The sequence below is a fragment of the Carassius gibelio genome, chromosome A23 (assembly GCF_023724105.1).
Source record: "Carassius gibelio isolate Cgi1373 ecotype wild population from Czech Republic chromosome A23, carGib1.2-hapl.c, whole genome shotgun sequence".
NCBI lineage: Eukaryota > Metazoa > Chordata > Actinopteri > Cypriniformes > Cyprinidae > Carassius > Carassius gibelio.
Genome location: NC_068393.1, coordinates 13,544,018 through 13,564,547, shown reverse-complemented (window position 1 = coordinate 13,564,547; position 20,530 = coordinate 13,544,018). Strand labels below are relative to the sequence as shown.

Below are 20,530 nucleotides of genomic sequence, written 5' to 3'. Positions count from 1 at the left end.
TATCTCGATCAAGTCCTTCAATAAGCAATAACGAGATTCTTGATTTCCCACTAGACACAACGCAATCAAACATCTCTCTTTGATGTAAGCATAACGGCTCCTCCATCCTGAAAGTAAACCAAAGTTTCTCTTCTGCAAACATAATAGCTTTTATATTCAATAAAAGCCTAGCTTAATGCATTTGAGAATTAATTAAATACATTATGACATTTAGTTGAATAGCACAAATGAAACTGCAAAAAATGTGATTAAATGAGCAAAACATCTACTACTAGAACAATGAGTGACTGTTATGCAGCTCCTTTAAGTCCTGACAGGTCAGTTTTACTCCGCATCTGCCAGAGATGTGATTTGGCATCCTCTTCACGTAGCACTGGTGTCACAATGTGCATATTAACCACTGCCTGAGCTGCGCCATACTGCGTTTGCTGATATGTTTAATGTGAGAGCTGGCAGTGGCTGCCCAGAGATAAAAGGCTGAAAATGTGCTGAGATTCAATATAAAATATTACTCTGCAATATTCATTTACAACAGGTCTTCACACACAATGCAAAATCCACAATTTCAAAACCATTTAATGTTGAGTCAGTTTAAAATCAAATTAAATGCTTTTAAATGAAATGAAAATTGCAAATACATCAATCACTGTAAATATGATTTCATTTTTTTTTAACAAAGTGACACTGCGAACAACAAGAACCATCAGACACACGTACCTACAGTGAAGACTTCACTTCTCCTTATCACATTTCACACTAAAATAACATTAAAACATTTAAATATACTGACTCTGAATATTCAGCTACCTTACATTTCTGTGCACACCGCTTTGGTGCTGCATAAAAAAATATCTTTTATCATTTAAACAAGAAAGAACTGGGTCACAGCCAATACTCAGATACATATTAAGGATTACTTAAAAAAAACAGACAACACTTACCCTGATTCCTCGCATGCAGATCATTTGGTGGTATCAGTCATTTAGTAATATTTTCAAAAGGTGAGATTATTTTATATTCAGTTGTGGTGCATTATATACCAAGCATGTGCTATTATTATGACAGACGAACATTAAATGGCATGGTTGTTTATCAACTTAAAGGAATATTCTGGCCTCCTTAAAAGCAATGTTGTCATTATGGGTATTACCATCAAAAAAGTAAAATAATTATTTTAATTTGTCCCTCATTTTCTTAAAAAAAAAAATCAAGAAGCAAAAATGGTGGTTACATTTACAAATGCAAGTGAATGGGGCCAATTTAAGATTTAAAAGAAGAATTGAGAAGCTTATAATTTAATTGTGATTTAATTGTTTGTTAAAACGTGTATTATTTGAGCTCTAAATAATTAATTCATTATATTTTCAACATTTATATTCATTATAAGGTTTACGGTGCTGCATTGTATTGGCAGTTTTATTTGTATTTTTTAACTAAAATCATATTAACACATTGTTCTAAGTGATGTTGAAACTGTACGTTTTTGAATGTTAACAGATTGGCCCCTTTCATTCATTGTAAGGGCCTCACAATAACCAAGATATAATGAATGACATTTTTTCAGGCAAATCTGTCACACATTTTGCCACAAATGCTGTCACAGCTTAACTTTTACTGAATCTGGAGTATTCCTTAAAAACCTTCTGGAGGAGAAGAGGATTAAATAATCCTCAAAAGCCATACAGTCTGTTTGTCCTTCAATGATCCAACAATCCTCCATCACTGCAAAAACATCCGAAGAAAGCCAGAGCAAGGAGAATTCATAACTGTCTCAAACTGTAATGGGCAGCTGCCAGACCATGAGCGTGTTTTCACTGGAGTCAGGGGAGTTAGAGGATTTTGCGAGTCGACGGAACCCTTTTCCACCGGATATAACAGCAGCTGAAGTCACTTTCTCCCTACGTGCCGCTTCCTTTAACGATGGCCCAGGCCCTCTGACCCAAACCTCGGGATCATCACTTAGCTCATAGATAGAACCGTCCTCTAGGGTGTGCACCAGAGAGTCCTGGGTCGAGTCGGTTGATTCTTCGGGCCGGGCCGTCAGAAGCTTTCCTGGGAGCTGAGAGGTAGAACGGAGTTGGTACTGCAGTAGCACTCCTTTAGCTTTGGCTTCTGCCTGAGGAGAGCCATCGTCCTGCTGGAGGGACTCCTGAGAAGAATTTGTCACCTTCTTATCTTCACCACTTGAATCCACACCCTCCATGGGAGAATCCCGCTTTAGAAAATCTTGGGATAAAATGCTGGAGGTGGCAACCAAGAATTCAACAGGGCCGTTGTGAGCGTTAAGTGACGTCATCCCTTTGCCTGATGGGAAAGAGGGATAGTTTGTGTTAGGTAACAAAAAGAAGGCTTAGATGAAATGCTTTGTTTGTTTAAATTGTGGCTCGCCTGTTATTTTGGGAATGCCCTCCAGTCTGGGCACTGGCAGGGTGACAATAATGCCCTGAGTTGTGCCCACCCATAGCAGTCCTTGGCAGATAAGCAGGCTGGATACACACACAGATTTTTGACCTATAAAGAAAACATGATTTATTGATAATTAAAATTAAATATTTTTTACTTCTATTTGATATTTTATTTATACATTTTCTTCCAATTGCTGCTTAGTTTCAAAATTTTTTGCCCCTATCAGGACCTGTGTCCCAAATTGTTATCTTGAGAATTCATATCCTGCACCATAATCAAATGTTGGACTTGCCAGGGCTTAAATATGCAGAGGGTGTTGAAATGTTGATCTCTTGGAGGTGTTCCAATGTTTCTGTGTGAAACAGACGTAGGGATGATCCCTCTGAAAACGCCATCCACACCCCTCCTCCAGCACGCACCATGTGGGTCACGCTAACCATGGGGTCTGGATGAACTTCAAAACTCTGGGAATCATAAAAGATAAAAAATAATGATGAAAAAGCATAAAAACAAGAAAAAGCGAGAGGAATCATAGATTTAGGGGGAAAGAGACCAACAAAAAAAAAAAAAAATCAAAGCTGAACATCAAAGTTTAGGCCAAGACTGTAGAATGTAGTGGTCTAGAGTGGGTATAATTTGATGACAGATTATATACTGCCTAATGAAATTCTGTTTGGACATATAAGGCTAGGCATATTACATCACAGTCCAGAATGCCAACTGTCAAGGAAAACCATAAAATGTTAAATTAGTAAATAATCCACTTAACCCCACTAAGAATGTTTGGGAAATGGATCATTTAAGTCAAAAGAAAACAACAATAATACAGTGAAAGGCAATTATAATATTATATATATATATATATATATATATATATATATATATATATATATATATATATATATATATATATATATATATATATATATATATATATGAAATATGCTATTTTTAAAAGTTACGGTGAGCTGTCAAGTGTAAATACCGTATATATTCATACACATTATTAGTAACAATAGTTGTAAGACCAAATAATGGTTTGATATTTTTTATTAATCATTTTGATTTTAAAATATATAAAAAATAATTATTTTACATTTTAATAGCATTTCAAAATATTACTGTTGTCCTCTTACATATTACCTTTGGTCCATATGGACCTTTCTTTAGTTTTACAACAGATCAATTCTTCATTCTGCATTTTCTATAGGTGCAAACAACTATTGACCTGCAAATAAAAATGGGATGATATGTCCATTTGCCTGGCCACATCTTATCGTCGGGCTGAACTAAACTTCCAACTTCCAGAGCTGAATTTAATCCTGATATTAAGCATCAGGAAGGCAGAAGGAGGGTGCTCTCCTTGCGGCAAAATAGAGAGGTTGGCTCATCTGTCACAAGTGATCAAAGGCTAGCATCCCAACATGCTGTTGGGCTTCTACAGGGAGGATACCTTTTATGTGTGGCTTAAGATGCTCTCTCATAATGCATCTACCACGGGAAGTCGTCCTAACAGAGAAATGAAATGTAAAACTCTGAAATAAAAGAATCATTTCAAGCTTTCCTAAACCAACCTTTGTTACAGAACCGATCTCAATCTTTGATAAGTGACATGAAAGTTCACTCTTTTGACTTATACGGTCTTATGAAAAGCATTTGTGTGCTGCATCTTCATTGTGAAGGTGGTGGAATCCCATTGGACACATTATAATTCACATTCTAAGGCATTTCTCAGAGGAGAAGGATACCTGAGTCCTGAGAGAGAAGCCTTCAATCACAGAGACCTGGTTGGCACAGCTGGCCCACACACACTCGTCTATTTGGAGGAGTTTGAGGACGGGCGTGCATCCAATAACCACATGTCTGCAGGAATCTGGATCCCACAACCCCTCTGTAACCGCAAAATGCTGGATTTAGAGGTGCTACTGGAAATGGCTAATATTTACACATATTTTATATTGTAGCAGTAGATTCAGAAAGGATAAATTCAAACAGAAAAGATATCAATAGCAATATCAAACATGAGGCATTGGTGCTGTATACAGTTGCAGGAAAAAAATATGTGAACCTTTTACCTGGAGTTCAAAACAAACTTGACCCCATTGAATTTCACTGTGTGGTGGAAAATACATTTTTCTAAGTATCTTCTTTCATTTTCCATTTGATTTGGAAAGACATGAAGTGAGTAAATAATGACAGAAATTGAGCATCGCGTTAGTTCAGTCAGGCCACGTTAGTCACGCTGACAGTCAGCTGTTCCTGACGTGTACCAATCCAGTCTTGACACCTATCACATGCGGTCTATTTAAATTCCCATTCTTCATTGTCATAAAATATACTTGACAGAAGTGGTCCAGATTGAACTTTCATTTTTGGATGAACTTAACATATTTCATCTGGAGTCAGCTAACCCATCCTGATCTACATAACATAATAATTTTACAAAGTGTTAATTTTGTACAAACTAATATTATGTGACTTGTACGCAAATAAGCAATCTTCAGGGAAAAAAAATAACATAAGCATGAAAGTCCACAGCTAAATCTAACTGCCAATGGGGCCAACAAGAGTGTGTTGGCTAAGCTGAAATCCCAACATTTAGATGGGCCTGAAGGTGTATATGAAAAAGTCTTTGCAAAAGAGCACCTGGATGTTTTTGCCAGTGCTACTGGCAAAATATCCTGCGGAGAGATGATGCCAAAAGGTGTTTGAAAGTAGTTAGTAGCTCTACAGAATAACCTGGAATGGAGGGACATCATGGGGGTTTGCAGCCTCAAGGTCTGGGCAGCTTACATTCATTGACAGAAAAATCACTTCCTAAGGTCATCTGTTTGCCAGCTGGAACTCAGAAGTTGAATGGTTCGACAGGACAGTGATCCCAATCTTAGGACTAAATCAACAATAACATACCCCATCTGATGTGGCCCAGTCTTGACCCTCAACCTGGAGAATACTGCTGAATTGAAATGATTTTGTAAAGAGGAAACACTTTTTTTCCCCACTCTGCCCTATGACTGTTTACATGGCTTGCCCAATAAAGACACGCAAATTCATTATTGCTTTTGTGTTGTTTAAACACATTGCGCTTTTTTTTTTGTTGATTTTATGGAATTTTATGACCAATTTATGCAGAAATCCAATTCACATATTGTTTCCAGCAAATGTAAATCCAAAGTGAATGGAAAAAAGAATTGAATTTATAAAATGTAATATTGTAGAATTAATAAAAGGTATAGTTTACCCCAAAATTTTGATTCTGTCATTATTTAAACCTGTTTGACTTTATTCTGTAGAATCTGTGGATGAATGTTGGTAACCAAACAGTTTTGTTGACCATTTATCTTGTTTTGTTCCACAGAAAAAGGAAAATCATGTTTTGGAACAACAGAAGAGTAATATTATGACTGAATTTTCATTTTTTATTATATTTACACTGAAAATTGCATGGAAATTATTCTACCTCCACTCTTTCGGTTATAAACTGCGACTTTTCCATTACTTAGTCCAGCGAAGAGAAAGTTGGCAGAGTGTTTTAGGCACAGAACTGGGCAGCCCTCTGGGTTACAAAATGTTAGCAGACACTGAGCAGCAGTGTCCACGCTTCCATAAACCAGGATGCTTGAGAAACACAAACACAGACACAAAGTATCAAGAGCTTTTCTCTGGGAAAGAAGCAAATGAGTACTGGCTGACAACATAAATTGATCAATGTGATGACTCAAATTATTCCAGATCAATACAGATATGTATTCAGACTTACTTGCCATCCAATAATCCTACACAGATGGTGTGGCCGATCTTGGAAAGAACTTCCGAGGTTTGTGTTTCCAGTTCTTCCTCAGTGCTGGGCTCTGTGATATACTCCAGACAAAGCACTGGGGAACCTAGAGAGAAACTCTTAACGGAGCGTGGCGTGGGTCTGTTAAGGGAGAAAATCTCCACCTGGCCGTGAGAGTCGTCGCCCCCACTAGCCACCTGTGCAGTCGAAGAGACAACAAAAAGAAAACAAACATGAGGAGGACGGCATCCAGTGCCTGAACTCACTGACATGGCCCTCTGAGAGGCTGCAAGCAAAAAAGATTAAAAAAAAAATGGAAGCACAGCCATGAGATAAATGATTTATAGAATGGCTTTTGATGTGGAATACTTGATGTTTGTTTCTAGAGCTGCCTTTCGAGAAACTTCTCGGAATCCTGCTTCCCTCTTCTTTTAAACGTCGATCAAACTATTCTGAATTCTAACAGTGTTTTTTTTTTTTTGTTTTTTTTTTTTTTTTTGAGGAGCTCCTACTAACATCACTTACTTCAGGTAGAAAAACTCTTTGAGCCGGAAGAAAAATATCCCAGATAAGTAAAGTACATTTTAAAGTAGGAGTTTGTGATTCAGTCAGAATTAAGAACTGGAAATGTTTATGTTGGAAATTATACAAGTTAGTCCAAATCCTCCAAACAAATTGGGACTTTGTTTGTCTATATTTTTAAGTCCCTCTTTCTGAATGATACACTGTTAAGCCAGCAAGTGGCAAGATTCACTGAATCATTCATCCAAACGATTCATTCAGGAATAAAACAAGTGAAAGTGGGCCTCTCCTAAATAAAACCTACACTTGCAGCCCTTTTGTGCTTAACCACTTGTCTACTTAGTACTTACATGATGTATTTCTTGAATTTGCCCCAAGTATTCAAATGTGTGTAAAGAGCACAAGTGTGTGTAGAACTTTTGATTATCCAGTGGGACACAATTACAACATTGTGCTGTAACAACAAGTAATGCATAATATCTAATTATATATAATTTATATAACTTGCACTTTAAAGTGTAATTATTATTCAGAACAACATCATTCTGGCTTATGAAATATTGCTTAAATATATACTGAATACTGTGCTGCGGCAAATTATATTTAATGTGGTGTAGTATTTAAAAGGCTAGAGGTTCAAACCCTGCAAGGAATGATCCGTGAGCTATTTCCATTGTGCCTTTGAGCAAGTATACTTTATGTGGATAATAGAACATCTGCTAAATGACTACTTCATAAAATATGATACTGGAGGGCTGGGAAATTGGCATATTGTCAGTAATTACAAGTGAGGGGCTCAGTATGTTCTCAGTTGTACTGTGCTGATGACTGCCCTGGTTAGAGGTGGACTATTCAAATGTTTGTGGATGATTTGTTTCCCCTAAGGTAAATCACAGGTAAGGTGAGGGACATGTACAGAGATACTGTATTACAATTTCCTGCACCAGTGCAGTGATGATTTATAAAGAAGAAAAGATGTTCTCATTGTGCAAAGTGTACCTAACCAGAGGTAGCCCTGAGGCAAGGATGTGCTAGCAGCAGAAAAACCAAGAAGAGAACAGTGGACCGGGTTATACAGGGCAGCCTGCAACTGCAAGAAACAAGATAAAGAGATCACTTTTAGAAATCAGCATTAAAAAATGCAGCTCTGTAAATTGTTAGTTGGACATTATAACACACACACAAAAAATGTATTAAAATAAAATACAAAAAAAAATATTTCAAATTGCTATATACACATGCTACATTAAGATTTGTTTTATGTTTTTGAAGGAAGTCTTTTATATTTTGGCAAAACTGATTTTCTGCAGCCATTACTCCAGTCTTTACATCATCCTTCATTAAAGTATGCTTTTTTAGTTGCCCAAGAAACATTTCTAATTATTAATAATGTTGAAAACTGCCTAATAATATTTTTACAAAGACAGTGATACACTTGTTTTTTCAGGATTCTTGAATAGAAAGTAAGAAAAAAAAGTATTTTAAAGGAAATCTTTCATAACATAAAAATGTCACTTTTGAGCAATGTAATTTTTTTTTTACTCATTTATCCCAAACGTATAAATGGTTGTATAAAATGGTTTCAGCAAAACTGTTAAACATTACAAACTTTTTTTAATTCAAAAATTATAATAAGAAGAAATGTTTCTTGAGCATGAAATCAGCAAATTAGAATGTTATAGCTGCTGAACATTCAGTGTTGCCATTACAGAAAAAAAACTAAAAGAATAAATTATTTTAAATTATAATAACATTTCACAAAATGTATGTTCGTATGTACACACACACACACACACTTTTTAAGTGTAATTTCTATTTTCTGACATATGTAATTTTACCGTCTCTTTGTGTGTCTTACACTATAATTCTCCTTCCGCAATGTGGGATGCAGATAAATACAGTGAACCGTTCTGGTGCAACTGCTGTTTTATTCTGCACGCTAACAAGTCAATCAACAAAAAGGCAGGACATTATTTCATTCACCCTCAAATTAAGCATCTTGACTCTATATTTCAAGAAGGCAAGCATTAAGAATAATCGAAATGGCATAGTGTCACTCAAAGACCTTAAACTTGTGTTCAGAGAGATGTCAATTTGCCCAGTGCCTAAGGGTCATTTAAACATAAACATGAAAAACTTTTTTGAAGTAGCTGTACTTGCATGACTATTACAGACATAGCTGTCTGGGGTATCGCCAAGATGGCTGGCCAAGTGAACTGAAATTCCTTAAAGGAACATTCTCATGTCAAGAATTTTTTAATACATCCTTCTGTGTTGAATGCACATTTTGATCTGAAACATGATCATTAGAGTACTGCTACAGTGGGATCAAAGAAGAAAAAACTGTGAATTTTTTTGCTTGTTCAAACACCAACTCAGAGCCTAAGGATTATCTAAACTAGAGAACAGAATTACACTTTTATTTTTTATTTTATTTTGGATTGAAGGATTTAAATGATAAATATGATTTTCCTGTTTCAGAAAGACATAGAAAAGCAAAATTTAGCACACTGATAGAGGACTGTGAAAACAGTTACCATAGCAAATTTGGAGTCTATAACTCAAACTCTCTAGCAAACTCTCTAGTCTCTAACTCAAACTCTCTAGCTCTCTCTAAGCTCTCTTGAAACTGAACTCTGCAGGACTGCGGATCTCCAGGACCGAACTTGCCTACCCCTGTTCTAGGCCGTTTAAGTGATTGTCACAAAAATTGAACCAGATCATCTTCAGACCAAACTGGCAAAAAGTGATGGAATTCAAGTTGATTTGTCATACTGTTTTTGAATAGCACATGAGCCAACTCTACAAAAAACATGCAAAAAAGGATGTGAGGCTATATCTCCACAACGGTTTGGTTTTTGAGATCAAACTTGGTGTGTGTTATAATAAGCATAACCTGAGACAACCTACAGTGTTTCGGCACTGTGCCCCCTAGTGGTCAGGAGATATGGAATGCATTTGTTTGCTATAACTTCTGAATGCTTTGGCCAAAAATCAAAAATAGGCCTCTTTAGATTCGATGCATCATGCCGAATGGAATGATACCCAGTTTCACAATGTCAGCCATTTTGGGCATCGGCCAATGAATCATGAATCATGTTCTTAAATGCTGTATTTTATGAATGCATTAGCATATCGTTATGAAACTAATTACAAAATTTTCGGCTCCATATCCTCATGGTACTCAAAAGGTTTGGGGGCAGCTTCACCTTGTGGTAAAAATGTAATGATTAAATTAAGAAAAACGCTAATAACTTTTGTTTACAATAACTTATTGTAATCGGACTGATGCTGATAGATTCCTTGGATCATGACGAGAACACAATACCAATTTTACCAATATTGGCTGAACTTCCTGTTCACCGTTTTGATTCATGTTGACAACAAACTTTTTTTAACTCATAGAACGTTGGTCCGATTTTCAACATATTTGGCTCGGATCATCTTCAGACCAAGCTGGAAAAAAGTTATGGATTTTGTGTCGATACACGAAACAGTTTTTGTTTTGCGCATGAACAAATTTGCTGGAAAGATGCCAAACTGCATCTGAAGGCTGTATCTTTGCAAAAGTTTTACATATTTACTCCAAACTTTGTATGTGCCATTGTAACCTCACACTGACCACGGCACATCAATTTGGTAACAGCGCTACCTACTGGTCAAGAGTAATAAACCATTATTTTACCTTTAATTATGAAATTTCCAAAAATGCTAATAACTTTTGATTGAATTAGGCTACTGTAATGAAACTGGTCTCAAAATATTCCCTTGGTTGTGCCGACAACATACATACCAATTTTCTCTAAGGAAATCAGTACTCCCTGTCCGCCATATGATTTATATATAAAAACTACTACTTTTTCTAACTTTTATTTATTTATTTTTTTTGGATTGAAGGATTTAAATGATAAATATGATGCACATCTTTTGATTTTCCTGTTTCAGAAAGACAGAAAAGCGAAATTTAGCACACCGAGGGAGGACTGTGAGAACAGTTACCATAGCAAATTTGGAGTCTCTAGCGCCACCACTTGTCTAAACTTTAAAATATTTTATGCCAAGAACCTTTGAAGCTGGCAAAAAGTGATGGAATTCAAGTTGATTTGTCATACTGTTTTTTAATAGCACATGAGCGAATTCTACAAAAAACATGCATGCTTTTTCTAACTCATCCTCATCTGTTGGTCTGTTTTTCACCCAAATCGAGTCGGATCATCTTCAGACTGTGCTGACAAAAAGTTATGCATTTTGTGTCGATTGACAAAACCGTTTTTGTACAGCACAGTTACAAATTTTAGACATGGTGCCAAAATGAGTCTGAGGCTATATCTTTGTAAAGCTTTGACATAATGACCACAAACTTTTGTGTGTGCCATTGTCACCTCACACAGAACACACCAAGATGATTTGATTACTGCATCACCTGTTGATCGAAAGTGATAAGCCATTTACTCATGTAACTAGAGGTTGAATTTTTCAGCCATTTCAATTACAATCATCCTGAAATTGCTTTTATTACTCATTGTTGCATTTGGTCTGATGCTCCATGCCATGCTTAACTCCTAATTTTCCCACTGGAGTGTTTGGCCCCGTAATTGCTGCTTGCAGCTATATTTCCATTTTATTCCTGGGTGGGAAAGGCATGGGACACACACTGACTGTCTTAATTTGACACACTTTGCTGTCCATGTTTTGGCAGCTCTGATACATGTTGAGTTAATGCACATCTAAAAGAGCTAGCGACCACAGCCAACATTTGCTTGGAAAGAGATGTAAACGAAGTTAATAAACTGCAGGGTGTTTTGGTTCAAATTACACAAACATAAGGTTATTAAACACCCATAGCCATTCAGATATAAATTATGCACAAGCCAGACAAGCTATTATTCCAAGTTTAATCATTAGGGCCCACATGTCTGGTGACAAACCCACCCCTGCTGACACTGTGTCTTAATCTTAATTAAGAGTGCACTGTTTACTACAGCAGTTTAACACATCATTCAGTACATACTGTTGTGACCTCATATTAACTATAGCACTTTGTAATTACAGCTCACGAGAAGTATACAAGTCAATCCAGTCAATTTCATAACCAATTAAGTGTGACATGACAAAATACAGATAAATCTAACTTCTTTCTGGTTTTCTATTAAAGTAATACTTCACCCCAAGTTATTTACAGCACTAGTACTTGATGTACTAGTAAATGACGCTTTCTGAACTTGGAAAGCTCCAGTTCCCATTTCTTCTAATCATAAGGAAATAATGACTAGGACATTTATGAAAATAGGTCTCCTTTTTTGATGTTCGTACAGGTTTGGAATGACATTAAGGTGAGTAAATAACGACAGAAATTTTTAGCAGCTTAAAAGACTATAATTGCAGTGTTTTGCTGTAAATGCTTTTGCGCACAGACACTCGAGACATTTCCTGTGATTGCGTTTTAAACTGTCCATTAGATGAGACAGAAATTTATCCTCAGTGATAGCAGTAAAGTACAGCCACAGACAACAGCAATTTTTCCACTTTTAGTCCAGACTAAGCTGTAAAAATGTCATTTTATTATTACATGCAGGGTTAAAAAAAAAGTTATGAATTAACAAATTATTATTGTAATATAAAACTTATTATTTATATATAATAAAGTATTGTACTACATGTATTTTTACCTTAATTTATAACATGATTATAACAATTGTCTATAAATAAATACATGTATGCAAAGTGTTGACCAAAATATCATTCACATTAAACAAAATAAGGGGGACAACTAGATGGCATTTATCTGTAATGTAATGAGAACCCATTACATAAGCCTATAGCACTGTTTAGATGTAATGGTCCTTACTGTGTTTGAGGACGATCTTGCGTGGGAATGGCATGCTGCCACTGTCCCTCTCCTGCTGTGAGCCTGATGCTCAGCACTCTGATGTGTAAAACTTGCTGCAAACTGGCTCTTCCCGGATATGCACGGTGGGAATGGAGCCCCTTTTCATCTTAAGCAATCTACTGGGGCCACGGCTTTTATTCACATTTTCCCCTCCATGGAAAAAACAGGTAGAATATTTAATATGTCCATTAATTAGCCCACTGGAATTATTTATACAAGGTTATGTGTCAGGCTTGTCATTTTCTTTTAAATGTGCTGATTTTGCACTTCAAAAAATGCTTTTTAGCATTTTAGAAAGACATCTTAATGTACTGATCATTTTTAGTGTCCTCAGTTTTTCTTTCTGCTTCTCAAACTCATTATTTTTTTGCATTCTGATAATATGGGGTGGAGATGGGTAATGTGGGAAGACCGATTTTAGACACAGACACATTTGTCTCATGGGTGTTTCTGCTGAACACAGACTCGACTTCGCATCACATAAGAATCCGCTTTTCTATTCCTGCATCTTCTCTAGCAGGCACAGATCTGCCTCACTTTCATCTGCAGTAATGAAGGTATTTTTCCCTCATCCTTTATTTTGCACAAAAAGTTTCTCCAACATAAGTCATGCAAGTAATATTTAGGAACCTCTTTAGATCTACTCTGTCACAAACATGCATTTGTGTATGTACACAAATATAAACACATGCATCAATTCATATATTTAGAAGCTTCCCTTTTGAAGAAGACGCGTAATTAACTTAGTTCCAATTTGGATTTTCTTGGAAAATAAGGATGTCAAAAACAAAAATTTTAATTGGCTTGCTCACAGCTTTGCCTTCCATGCACGAGGAGAAACCTGTGCAAGCAAGAGATCAGGGTTTGTTAGCATGGTCTAGTTAGCCTCTGATGGTAGATGCCATGTCTACAACATTACACATTTTTGTATTTAGAATTTGGAGATCTTAAAAGAAAACACTGATGATAATAATGAGTAATGTTTCTTAAGCATTAAGTAAGCATATTAGAATGATTTCTGAAGGATCATATGACACTGAAATTCAGCTTTACCAGGATTAAATTACATTTTAAGTTTGCAACTTCATTGGGAATGTTTGATTACTAAACTTCAAATCCAAGTTTATTTTAAGGTACGCAAGTATACTGAAATGCATGGAAGTTTTGTCAACAAATCAAAGAATCAAAATCAACTGCAAGAGCACATGAGCTATGAAGACTTTTGAGCACTTGTGAGCTACAGTAAAGCAACATATTCAAACTCATTTTGGGCAAGGCTGGCACTGGAGTATACTTCAAAAAGGATGATGACAGAATGCAGATGAAAGCAGATGTAGGTTAAGACGGGTGTTTGTTCAGTACCAAAGAGGAAAGATGTATACATGCTTGGTGAATCGCAGCCTGACTGAATGCAAATACAGGCATACAGAAAGTGAAGCCTTAGCTTTTTGGAGAACGTTTGATTTGCTCACAGACAAAAATACTAGGGACTATATTTAGACCTTAATCTAAACCTTCTGCCAGCTCTGAACAATGGGTCCTAAGGCTGCAACCGTATGACTTCAAAGTACTACACATCCCAGGTAAAAAGAACATCCACCATCAAGAGATAGCAAAAACATCAGATGCAGGATCAGATGAGTATGTGAGGTTTGTAGCTGTAAGAATGAAAGCATCCAGAAGAAGCATCAGTCACTCATCCAGAGTTGATAGCGGTATGGAAAGCAATCATTAAAGGGTGAATGCATCACATTTTGAGAATAATAATGCGAACACACCGGCAGCAAATGAGTTGTGAAGCATTTGTCATATTGCTTCCTATGAAATACTCTTGCTATGGGACATTAGGGATTTGGAAAGACATTTGAACCACACAAAAAAATCATTTAATAGTTGTTAGGAAGACAGAGCTAATGAACCAGAACTTTTGTGGACAATTAGACAACGTGGTCATAAACTATACTTATGTGTGTTGGTAAAACATATTGGACTATATTAGATTTGAGCTATTGGTTTTGTTTACAACCATTTTTCTTCAATACAAAAAGAAAATACAGAAAAGGATAATGTAGTGTAAATCCATACATTTATAAACACATTTTTTTTTCCTGGAAAACGGCTACATCTGAACAACATGGTTTGGAGCTTACAGCATATTGCAGGCATAATTGCAATTTTTACAAAACCACATCTGTTAACCAGCTAGATAACAGTATCTGAGTGACAAATTAAAAGAACTTGCAAAAACAACGTTGAATACACTATAGAAACCAACGAGCCACTCATTGAGAATGAATATGAGATACTAAATAAAACTGTAATTCGATGACAAATCATAACAGTAAAGCAATGAAATCCAATGGGAGAACAGAACTACTACTAATAAATATAATAAAAATTGGACCAGCAGAAGTCTTAAAAAAAAAAAAAAAAACATAAAACGACTTCTGTGTATATCTGAATAGCGTTCTTTCTTACGTTTACACAAATACAAACTGGTTTGTTGTCTATCACTTACCTTCAGATCTTGCATTTTTGGGGTAAAAACAGGCAACTGGCAGGCCAGTAACGGGCACCAGAACGGAGGCTTAGTCTTTTCATCATCCTCTACACACACCCAGCCGGGAGAGTTTTCATCTCCTACACAAACGGTAATAAGCTTAGCCTGAGGCGCAATACTGTCACTTAAACTCAAAGCTTTTTACACATAAGAAAATGAATCCATGAAAATAATAAGTGAAAGATTCATGTCAACAATATGTTACTCAAGCCAGAGATGCCGCACTTACTCAGGGCGATTTTGGCCAGATGCAGGCGATTGACCCAGGAGATTTTGCTAATTGGACTGGGCGTACTGAAGACCACTGTGAAACTGACTGGACGGCCAGACCTGTCAAGTGGTGAATGTCCACACAAACACACACATACACACACACACATATGCACAAACTGTGAAAAATCCAAGATGAAATCAACACTATCAAAATCCAAGTGAAACAAAGCCTCTTTTAGTTCCACGCATGACTAAAATGAGTATGTACAGCTTTATTTATGCCAAGAGTCAAAATAATTTGTGCCTGCTAAAAAGAAAAGTGCATTGCAACATAAAAAAATAGAATTCAGGGGTCTTCAACAGGGGGTCCACAGTGGTACAGCAGGGGGTCTGGCAATTACTGTTTGAACTCAAAATAATTCTTTTGAAAAAAGGAAAATATGCACTGAACAATAATGGGTTGTTTTCAACAAAGGTTTTATTGTGCTTCCCACTCTACTGTGTATAAAATACATGTTAAAATAATGAACATGCTGCATTAATTTAAATAAAAATATAGTAAAAACTATAAAATTGACATAATATTGCAATTTAACATAACTTTTATATTGTAATATATTTTAAAATGTAATTTATTCCGGTGATGGCCAAGCTGAACTTTCATCAGCCTTTCTCCAGCCCTCAGTGTCCTATGATCCTTCACAAATCATTCTGATATGCTTATTTGGTGCTCAAAAAACTTTGTCAATAGTATTAATAATAAAACATTTTAAAGGCTGTATGTAACAGGGTGTGCTCAATCTCATTATCCACCAACGGGGTCTTTGGCTTGAGAAAGGTTGAAGATCCCTGCCTTAAACCATAATGATCCATTAGATTTAAGAAAAGCTTGAATCTTAAAAGCTGTTCAGCCTGTGTTTAATCCTCCAAATGATCAGAAAAAGTCTTGTGGCTCTGGGGACTGAGCCTGTCCAAGACAAATCCCCAAAAAATAAAATCCTTCTGATACAAGTGTGATGAAAGTGTAACTGTCATATCCACCCACATTTGAGGGGAATTCAATGCACAGCTCTATTTTGTGTAACCTGTGCCCACTGGCATTAGTGGGTAGTCTGCACTCACTTGTCAGGCTTCCCAGGAACCATCAGCCGTAGACGACACTTGTTGGCACACTGGATCTCATCCTCTTTGATACGGATGAGCCTCTGAAGAGCCATGCACCAGTCCTGCCCCACTGTAGTGTTGAGATTCTGTACACGAACACAGACACATTTACAGGAGACAGCTGTCAGACTGACTAAGAACCGGTTACCACACTTAGCACCCTGCTTTTTGACATTTGCAACATAATTAGCGCAAGGAAAGGTTAAAGAGTGAGAAATTGACACAATAGAGTGCATTAGTGCCTGCCCAGATTTTCAGCTACACTGGTTCCGGAAGTATTTTGTCCACTCATTTTTCCCACAGGGATTTTAAAAAGGCCTTGTTAAGGCATTATAAGCCATGAACCAAACCCATCAGCTATGAGGTGAAACACATTATCACAAAATTTGATTTGAAGTAAAAAAGTATCTGAAAATCGGACAAAAAAAGACAACAGTACAAGACTGTTCACCTATTGTTGTAAAGAATCGAATTCCTCATGGAGAAAATCAATGCAGCTCACTGTTGCACACTACAGGGACTAAAAATGGGTCGACTAGTCGATCAGTGAGGTTGACCAACTTTTCTCCTTATTTTTTGTTGTGGTTTCAATATTTTTAGCAGGTGCGCTTTAAAAGGAATGGATTTACAGAGGAAACTTCATGTGGAGAGTGTTAGCATGCTGACAACGTGCTGCACTTCTCAGAAAAGTTGCATCTCAAAATTCATCCCCTTGAATGCTCCACTCCAACAGCCATCATAGCAGAGCTTTTGATACAAATCCACTGTCTGTGTGGAAGATTTTTATTAGTAAGATTTTAATCAATCCAGAATAATCAATGTGAATCTAGCCATTTTTGTTGCTAGTTGTTTTTCCTTTATAATCCTATAGGAAATGGATAGAAAGGAATATGGTTACGTGCAGGAATGTACAGGGCTAATGAATAACATATGGTTAGACATACATTAAGGACCTCCCCTCCCTAGGGACTTAGGTAAAGTGTAATCTAAAGGAAAAGTTTTACCATGTGGAACCGCCCTGTATAGGGTATATAATGAGATGCAACCTAGCATTCGACAGAACTTCTTGCAACAAGCTCTCGACTTTGTTTTGCTTAAAATAAAGTCTTTTCTTCTGAGAGAAAAATCCCTGACTGAGTTTGATCCTTGGGAGAACCGGCAAAATACACCACAGATTTGGCACCCCAGATGGGACTGGAAAGGAGCAGAGTGGACGACTGCTTTTGAGCTGACTGATGAGCAACACACACACAGTGGTGGCCACCATAGAATAAGGTAAGCATTTTTGCTTATTTAATTAGTGTGTGTTGTTGACTGGTCAGTTCTGAGTGGTAAGGACACATAAAATCTGCTCTTCCAAATTTAGAAAAATAATATGATATCTAAATTGAAAAAGGGGTTTTACTCCAGAAGAAATAACTGCATGCACATATTTGGGTTATTAATGGGAAGGCCTTGAAAGGCAACCTCGATTTAAGACAAATATGGTGTAGGCAGAAAGACATGGCATGCTGTGGTCTGTGTTTATTGGATAGCTGTGCCAGGTAGGACAGTGATAAACGGATAAGCAGATTAGTTAAGGAATCGCGAGGAAAAGTCCCATGGATACCGCTTTGAGAATGTATAAGTGAAATTCTCGAAGGACTGAATAGATGGGCCCTTAAGGACGCTCTAGGTAGAGCGAGCTCTAGGAAGAGCTGTGTTTTGTTGTGTGAATGTATCTGTGTCCGGACTGAATGAATGTGTGAACAAAGAAATTCCGTGTTGGGTGGGTAAAAGTTGCGCACCATTCTTGAACCGTCACTTCAGGGTGGCTGGGTGGAGTTGGACGCAGCTAGTATCCACTTGAGAGGGATGAATGTATTATGAGCCTTGATAATAAAAGGACAATTAATGTGTGATTATCCCTTAGATAAAGGGAAAAAGTATGCAAGAATAAGCACTCTGGCTCAATAAAGAGTATAGCAAGTGTGAATGGGTTTAGGAAAATAGCATCAATAAAGTTTGAACCAAGATCTATAATAGATTTTTGCATTTAGGATGTCTGTGTGAAAGGGGAGAAAATTTTCTGAGCTCAGCGCAGTGGGAGTGAGAACAAAGGAGGACGTTTCCACAGTAAAGTTGTATTACATGGGGGGAGCAAGAGGTGCTCTCCCCTCCTGGACCATCACTTGGGAGTGATCAGGTTACAGAGACTGGTGTTGAGAAAGGATAAGTGCAGGAGCCCTAAAACAATAAAGTCAACTGTATGAAGGTTGTTTTAGAGGAAAATAAATACCAATGTTCCAAGAAATGGACTAATATAGAAATGGCAGATATGGTGGAATATAGAAATAATAATAAATCAATTAAAATAAGATATGCATTTATTATTGAACAACTTTTATTAATAGATGAATTTAAAAGATGCACGTGCTTAAAACTTTTTTAGTATGTGAAGACATCTAAAATTTGTATCTTGTTATCCTGGGACAGTATGAAAGTTAATCCATTACAGAGTTTCAGAGATTGGGCTTGTGTAAATGTCAAAAATAAAAGAAATAACTTGTGCAATGTGGAATGAAAGCAAGATTGGGTGACCAAGTCAATAGACATTTGGATTCAAAAGCTATAGGCATTTTACAATAGGAAGGAAACTAGTTGCTTAAAGAATTAGATTTAATTATTTTATTTACAATAATAGGAATTATTTTATGTTGGTTAGGAAACCTTAATTCACAAATACCAGATTATTCTGAATCATGTATGCAAATTTAGAAGAAAAATTATGATTGAAGTCCTTATTTTACCATATGCATGTCATGCTGTTATAAAAAAAAGGTTTATTTTATTTTATTGCAGTATATTTAGATAATAAAGGTAGCTGATTTTTGCATTTTGCAAAGAAGAAAAAATGCTTGCTATTTTCCTGCAATGAAGAACTTGCTTAACTAACAAAGAATAAGAGAACTGCTGTTTTCAACCAGATGATTTTGTTTTTATTAAGGGACCACTGAAAGAAGAGGTTGAAAAGAGAAAATTAGAAAAGAGCTGATTGCTCAGAAACAATTTGGTCAGAAGTTACATAGGTACATTTGATTAATGCAGTCTCTGAGTGTTAAACTTTCAGATGATTTCTGGAACAGTGCCTTGACAAAGGAAAGCAATGAAATGGAGTCTGTCGAGGAATGGCAAAGCAGCAAACACAGCTGCAGAGAGAAGAAGAGGGAGGGGCTGATGGATGTTCCCCTCCCCTCTTGACAGAGAAGAACACACTTCAGCAAAGAAAAGACTGAATCAAAATAGGAAAAGGTGAATCTATCACTTGAGACTTTTCCTGAGGTTGAAAAGAACATTATGAAATGCAAAACTCTGGCAGAAAGAAACCAGAAGCCAGACTGAGAAGAAGCAGAGAAACAACGGAGACCGTACACCACAACATCAGGTCTTTGAGTGCCATCACAGACTGACGACCCAGTACAACAGCCCAGGCTGATGATCTAACCAGAAGGACTTCCATCCCTTCAGTGCACAGGTGCTGCATATTCAATGAACACATAGAGACTGCTTCAAATGTTAATTATTTTATTTAATTATGTTATTTACTATGTTTTAATCTTGATTATTCACTGGTCTCACAGCACTTCCTTAAATTCTGTGTTTTAACTAACTCTCTCAATCTGCTTTTCAATAGGTTCCAGTCCAGCCTCATGTCTTAAAGAAAAAATAATTTTGACAGACAGAAGTGAGTACTTGACTCACCAATCAGATAAACATGGAGCTGGATTTGGCATAGTAAGACAGTTTCATTAAACAACTAGGGGAAAAGCACAACTGAATACTTGACAACAATGCTGAGCGCATTGGGAAAGAAGAGAATAAATTAATAAATAAAAAAAAAGGGTATTCTGATGAACAATAGGAAAAATATATATGGTTGAAAAAATAGAAATATTGGTCACTCCATTTTGTTTTAAGGTAATTTTCTAAGGTAAAACTGAATAAAATAATAATGAAT

At 36.5% G+C, this 20,530-nt stretch overlaps 1 protein-coding gene across 8 annotated transcripts in view; it reads right to left on the bottom strand.

Annotated features, from left to right (window-relative positions):
* Positions 1–551: 551 nt before the first annotated feature.
* The window catches only part of LOC127944635 (rho guanine nucleotide exchange factor 10-like protein), a 53,789-nt gene continuing 33,810 nt past the window's right edge, over positions 552–20,530 (bottom strand). For all 8 annotated transcript variants that reach the window (XM_052540714.1, XM_052540713.1, XM_052540715.1 and 5 more), the window contains 10 exons: positions 16,492–16,619; positions 15,386–15,486; positions 15,115–15,236; positions 7,711–7,796; positions 6,167–6,382; positions 5,867–6,024; positions 4,155–4,297; positions 2,699–2,870; positions 2,389–2,511; positions 552–2,304 (listed from right to left, as the gene is read on the bottom strand). In XM_052540714.1, the coding sequence (XP_052396674.1) occupies positions 1,772–2,304; positions 2,389–2,511; positions 2,699–2,870; positions 4,155–4,297; positions 5,867–6,024; positions 6,167–6,382; positions 7,711–7,796; positions 15,115–15,236; positions 15,386–15,486; positions 16,492–16,619 (1,782 nt within the window). In that variant the 3' untranslated portion in view covers positions 552–1,771. The remainder of the gene's footprint in view (positions 2,305–2,388; positions 2,512–2,698; positions 2,871–4,154; positions 4,298–5,866; positions 6,025–6,166; positions 6,383–7,710; positions 7,797–15,114; positions 15,237–15,385; positions 15,487–16,491; positions 16,620–20,530) is intronic.